Raw genomic sequence first — 5,702 nt, 5'->3', positions numbered from 1 at the left:
TTGCTGCTCCATAGTTTGCATTTACTCGTTTTAACCCTTACAAATAAATCTGTGCAATAATGAAATGCTCTAATTATGTTTTTGGTTTTCAGAGTCGTGGAAAAGAGTGGCAGAGATGGGATGAAATGCTGCACCACTTGTGTTTATTATTCTTTAGTTACCAAAGGATTATGCCAGGTAGGTGGGAAACCTAAAAGAAAATGTAAGAAAACATAATTTTCATATAGGTGCTAAGAGTCCATGATCCATTACTCCTGGGAACTACCTTCCCTGCCACTAGGAGGAGGCAAATATATTAAAACCTCATAGCTCTATATAAACCCTCCCACCTCTATGGTAATTAGTCTTATCTTTGCCTCCGCTGGAGGTACGTGAAGATGTGCAAGATTGTCTGTTTGTTTATTTTATTTTAGGGTTTACTGGTTAGGACCCTTGAGTTCCCATCTTCATGACTGATTTTGTAATGAGGGACATATTTGGATTATTATTATTTAATAATGCCCCTTTAAGAGTTAATCTGCTCTTTGAAACCTCAAAAGCGAGCAATACTTCTTTAAACAAATGATATCTCTGCTGGGGAGACTTTTTCCTGTTCATATGGCTGTGCCTAAAATTTAGCCCTAGGTTTGCCTTGAGCATTTTAGTATGAGTATTTGGAGACTGTCCCCAATATGGATAAGGCTATTTCTGCCTTAGCTAAAAACAAAAACTACTCTTCCTATGGAAAATATACATTTTTTTCTTCATTTTTTTGTCTTCAAACACATTAGATATAACCAGAATGAAGCTATGTTTCTCCAACATAGGTGTGTCCGGTCCACGGCGTCATCCTTACTTGTGGGATATTCTCTTCCCCAACAGGAAATGGCAAAGAGCCCAGCAAAGCTGGTCACATGATCCCTCCTAGGCTCCGCCTACCCCAGTCATTCTCTTTGCCGTTGTACAGGCAACATCTCCACGGAGATGGCTTAGAGTTTTTTAGTGTTTAACTGTAGTTTTTATTATTCAATCAAGAGTTTATTTTAAAATAGTGCTGGTATGTACTATTTACTCTGAAACAGAAAAGAGATGAAGATTTCTGTTTGTAAGAGGAAAATGATTTTAGCAACCGTTACTAAAATCCATGGCTGTTCCACACAGGACTGTTGAGAGGAATTAACTTCAGTTGGGGGAACAGTGAGCAGTCTTTTGCTGCTTGAGGTATGACACATTCTAACAAGACGATGTAATGCTGGAAGCTGTCATTTTCCCTATGGGATCCGGTAAGCCATGTTTATTAAGATAGTAAATAAGGGCTTCACAAGGGCTTATTAAGACTGTAGACTTTTTCTGGGCTAAATCGATTCATATATTACACATATTTAGCCTTGAGGAATCATTTAATCTGGGTATTTTGGTAAAATTATATCGGCAGGCACTGTTTTAGACACCTTATTCTTTAGGGGCTTTCCCTAATCATAGGCAGAGCCTCATTTTCGCGCCGGTATTGCGCACTTGTTTTTGAGAGGCATGACATGCAGTCGCATGTGTGAGGAGCTCTGATACATAGAAAAGACTTTCTGAAGGCGTCATTTGGTATCGTATTCCCCTTTGGGCTTGGTTGGGTCTCAGCAAAGCAGATACCAGGGACTGTAAAGGGGTTAAAGTTAAAAACGGCTCCGGTTCCGTTATTTTAAGGGTTAAAGCTTCCAAATTTGGTGTGCAATACTTTTAAGGCTTTAAGACACTGTGGTGAAATTTTGGTGAATTTTGAACAATTCCTTCATACTTTTTCGCAATTGCAGTAATAAAGTGTGTTCAGTTTAAAATTTAAAGTGACAGTAACGGTTTTATTTTAAAACGTTTTTTGTACTTTGTTATCAAGTTTATGCCTGTTTAACATGTCTGAACTACCAGATAGACTGTGTTCTGAATGTGGGGAAGCCAGGGTTCCTTCTCATTTAAATAAATGTGATTTATGTGACAATGAAAATGATGCCCAAGATGATTCCTCAAGTGAGGGGAGTAAGCATGGTACTGCATCATTCCCTCCTTCGTCTACACGAGTCTTGCCCACTCAGGAGGCCCCTAGTACATCTAGCGCGCCAATACTCCTTACTATGCAACAATTAACGGCTGTAATGGATAATTCTATCAAAAACATTTTAGCCAAAATGCCCACTTATCAGCGTAAGCGCGACTGCTCTGTTTTAGATACTGAAGAGCATGATGACGCTGATGATAATGGTTCTGAAATGCCCCTACACCAGTCGGATGGGGCCAGGGAGGTTTTGTCTGAGGGAGAAATTTCAGATTCAGGGAAAATTTCTCAACAAGCTGAACCCGATGTGATTACATTTAAATTTAAGTTGGAACATCTCCGCGCTCTGCTTAAGGAGGTATTATCCACTCTGGATGATTGTGAGAATTTGATCATCCCAGAGAAACTATGTAAAATGGACAAGTTCCTAGAGGTCCCGGGGCTCCCAGAAGCTTTTCCTATACCCAAGCGGGTGGCGGACATTGTAAATAAAGAATGGGAAAGGCCCGGTATACCTTTCGTCCCTCCCCCCATATTTAAAAAATTGTTTCCTATGGTCGACCCCAGAAAGGACTTATGGCAGACAGTCCCCAAGGTCGAGGGAGCGGTTTCTACTTTAAACAAACGCACCACTATACCCATAGAAGATAGTTGTGCTTTCAAAGATCCTATGGATAAAAAATTAGAAGGTTTGCTTAAAAAGATGTTTGTTCAGCAGGGTTACCTTCTACAACCAATTTCATGCATTGTCCCTGTCACTACAGCCGCGTGTTTCTGGTTCGATGAGCTAGTAAAGGCGGTCGATAGTGATTCTCCTCCTTATGAGGAGATTATGGACAGAATCCGTGCTCTCAAATTGGCTAATTCTTTCACCCTAGACTCCACTTTGCAATTGGCTAGGTTAGCGGCTAAGAATTCTGGGTTTGCTATTGTGGCGCGCAGAGCGCTTTGGTTGAAATCTTGGTCAGCTGATGCGTCTTCCAAGAACAAGCTACTTAACATTCCTTTCAAGGGGAAAACGCTGTTTGGCCCTGACTTGAAAGAGATTATCTCTGATATCACTGGGGGTAAGGGCCACGCCCTTCCTCAGGATCGGTCTTTCAAGGCCAAAAATAAACCTAATTTTCGTCCCTTTCGTAGAAACGGACCAGCCCAAAGTGCTACGTCCTCTAAGCAAGAGGGTAATACTTCTCAAGCCAAACCAGCCTGGAGACCAATGCAAGGCTGGAACAAGGGAAAGCAGGCCAAGAAACCTGCCACTGCTACCAAGACAGCATGAAATGTTGGCCCCCGATCCGGGACCGGATCTGGTGGGGGGCAGACTCTCTCTCTTCGCTCAGGCTTGGGCAAGAGATGTTCTGGATCCTTGGGCACTAGAAATAGTCTCCCAAGGTTATCTTCTGGAATTCAAGGGGCTTCCCCCAAGGGGGAGGTTCCACAGGTCTCAGTTGTCTTCAGACCACATAAAAAGACAGGCATTCTTACATTGTGTAGAAGACCTGTTAAAAATGGGAGTGATTCATCCTGTTCCATTAGGAGAACAAGGGATGGGGTTCTACTCCAATCTGTTCATAGTTCCCAAAAAAGAGGGAACGTTCAGACCAATCTTAGATCTCAAGATCTTAAACAAGTTTCTCAAGGTTCCATCGTTCAAAATGGAAACCATTCGAACAATTCTTCCTTCCATCCAGGAAGGTCAATTCATGACCACGGTGGATTTAAAGGATGCGTATCTACATATTCCTGTCCACAAGGAACATCATCGGTTCCTAAGGTTCGCATTCCTGGACAAGCATTACCAGTTCGTGGCGCTTCCTTTCGGATTAGCCACTGCTCCAAGGATTTTCACAAAGGTACTAGGGTCCCTTCTAGCGGTGCTAAGACCAATGGGCATTGCAGTAGTACCTTACTTGGACGACATTCTGATTCAAGCGTCGTCCCTTCCTCAAGCAAAGGCTCACACGGACATAGTCCTGGCCTTTCTCAGATCTCACGGATGGAAAGTGAACGTGGAAAAGAGTTCTCTATCTCCGTCGACAAGAGTTCCCTTCTTGGGAACAATAATAGACTCCTTAGAAATGAGGATTTTTCTGACAGAGGCCAGAAAAACAAAACTTCTAAACTCTTGTCGGATACTTCATTCCGTTCCTCTTCCTTCCATAGCGCAGTGCATGGAAGTGATAGGTTTGATGGTAGCGGCAATGGACATAGTTCCTTTTGCGCGCATTCATCTAAGACCATTACAACTGTGTATGCTCAGTCAGTGGAATGGGGACTATACAGACTTGTCTCCGAAGATACAAGTAAATCAGAGGACCAGAGACTCACTCCGTTGGTGGCTGTCCCTGGACAACCTGTCACAAGGGATGACCTTCCGCAGACCAGAGTGGGTCATTGTCACGACCGACGCCAGTCTGATGGGCTGGGGCGCGGTCTGGGGATCCCTGAAAGCTCAGGGTCTTTGGTCTCGGGAAGAATCTCTCCTACCGATAAATATTCTGGAACTGAGAGCGATATTCAATGATCTCAAGGCTTGGCCTCAGCTAGCGAGGGCCAAGTTCATACGGTTTCAATCAGACAACATGACGACTGTTGCGTACATCAACCATCAGGGGGGAACAAGGAGTTCCCTGGCGATGGAAGAAGTGACCAAAATCATTCAATGGGCGGAGACTCACTCCTGCCACCTGTCTGCAATCCACATCCCAGGAGTGGAAAATTGGGAAGCGGATTTTCTGAGTCGTCAGACATTGCATCCGGGGGAGTGGGAACTCCATCCGGAAATCTTTGCCCAAATCACTCAACTGTGGGGCATTCCAGACATGGATCTGATGGCCTCTCGTCAGAACTTCAAGGTTCCTTGCTACGGGTCCAGATCCAGGGATCCCAAGGCGACTCTAGTAGATGCACTAGTAGCACCTTGGACCTTCAAACTAGCTTATGTATTCCCGCCGTTTCCTCTCATCCCCAGGCTGGTAGCCAGGATCAATCAGGAGAGGGCGTCGGTGATCTTGATAGCTCCTGCGTGGCCACGCAGGACTTGGTATGCAGATCTGGTGAATATGTCATCGGCTCCACCATGGAAGCTACCTTTGAGACGAGACCTTCTTGTTCAAGGTCCGTTCGAACATCCGAATCTGGTCTCACTCCAGCTGACTGCTTGGAGATTGAACGCTTGATCTTATCAAAGCGAGGGTTCTCAGATTCTGTTATTGATACTCTTGTTCAGGCCAGAAAGCCTGTAACTAGAAAAATTTACCACAAAATTTGGAAAAAAATATATCTGTTGGTGTGAATCTAAAGGATTCCCTTGGGACAAGGTTAAGATTCCTAAGATTCTATCCTTCCTTCAAGAAGGATTGGAAAAAGGATTATCTGCAAGTTCCTTGAAGGGACAGATTTCTGCCTTGTCTGTGTTACTTCACAAAAAGCTGGCAGCTGTGCCAGATGTTCAAGCCTTTGTTCAGGCTCTGGTTAGAATCAAGCCTGTTTACAAACCTTTGACTCCTCCTTGGAGTCTCAACTTAGTTCTTTCAGTTCTTCAGGGGGTTCCGTTTGAACCCTTACATTCCGTTGATATTAAGTTATTATCTTGGAAAGTTTTGTTTTTGGTTGCAATTTCTTCTGCTAGAAGAGTTTCAGAATTATCTGCTCTGCAGTGTTCTCCTCCTTATCTGGTGTT

At 43.7% G+C, this 5,702-nt stretch overlaps 1 protein-coding gene across 2 annotated transcripts in view; it reads left to right on the top strand.

The window, feature by feature from the left end:
• Nucleotides 1-5,702, top strand: part of SIMC1 (SUMO interacting motifs containing 1) — a 245,293-nt gene that overhangs the window by 161,866 nt on the left and 77,725 nt on the right. For both annotated transcript variants that reach the window (XM_053717080.1, XM_053717079.1), the window contains one exon: nucleotides 93-177. In XM_053717080.1, the coding sequence (XP_053573055.1) occupies nucleotides 93-177 (85 nt within the window). The remainder of the gene's footprint in view (nucleotides 1-92; nucleotides 178-5,702) is intronic.

The sequence above is a fragment of the Bombina bombina genome, chromosome 6 (genome assembly GCF_027579735.1).
Source record: "Bombina bombina isolate aBomBom1 chromosome 6, aBomBom1.pri, whole genome shotgun sequence".
NCBI lineage: Eukaryota > Metazoa > Chordata > Amphibia > Anura > Bombinatoridae > Bombina > Bombina bombina.
This window is presented reverse-complemented; position numbering and strand designations above follow the sequence as displayed.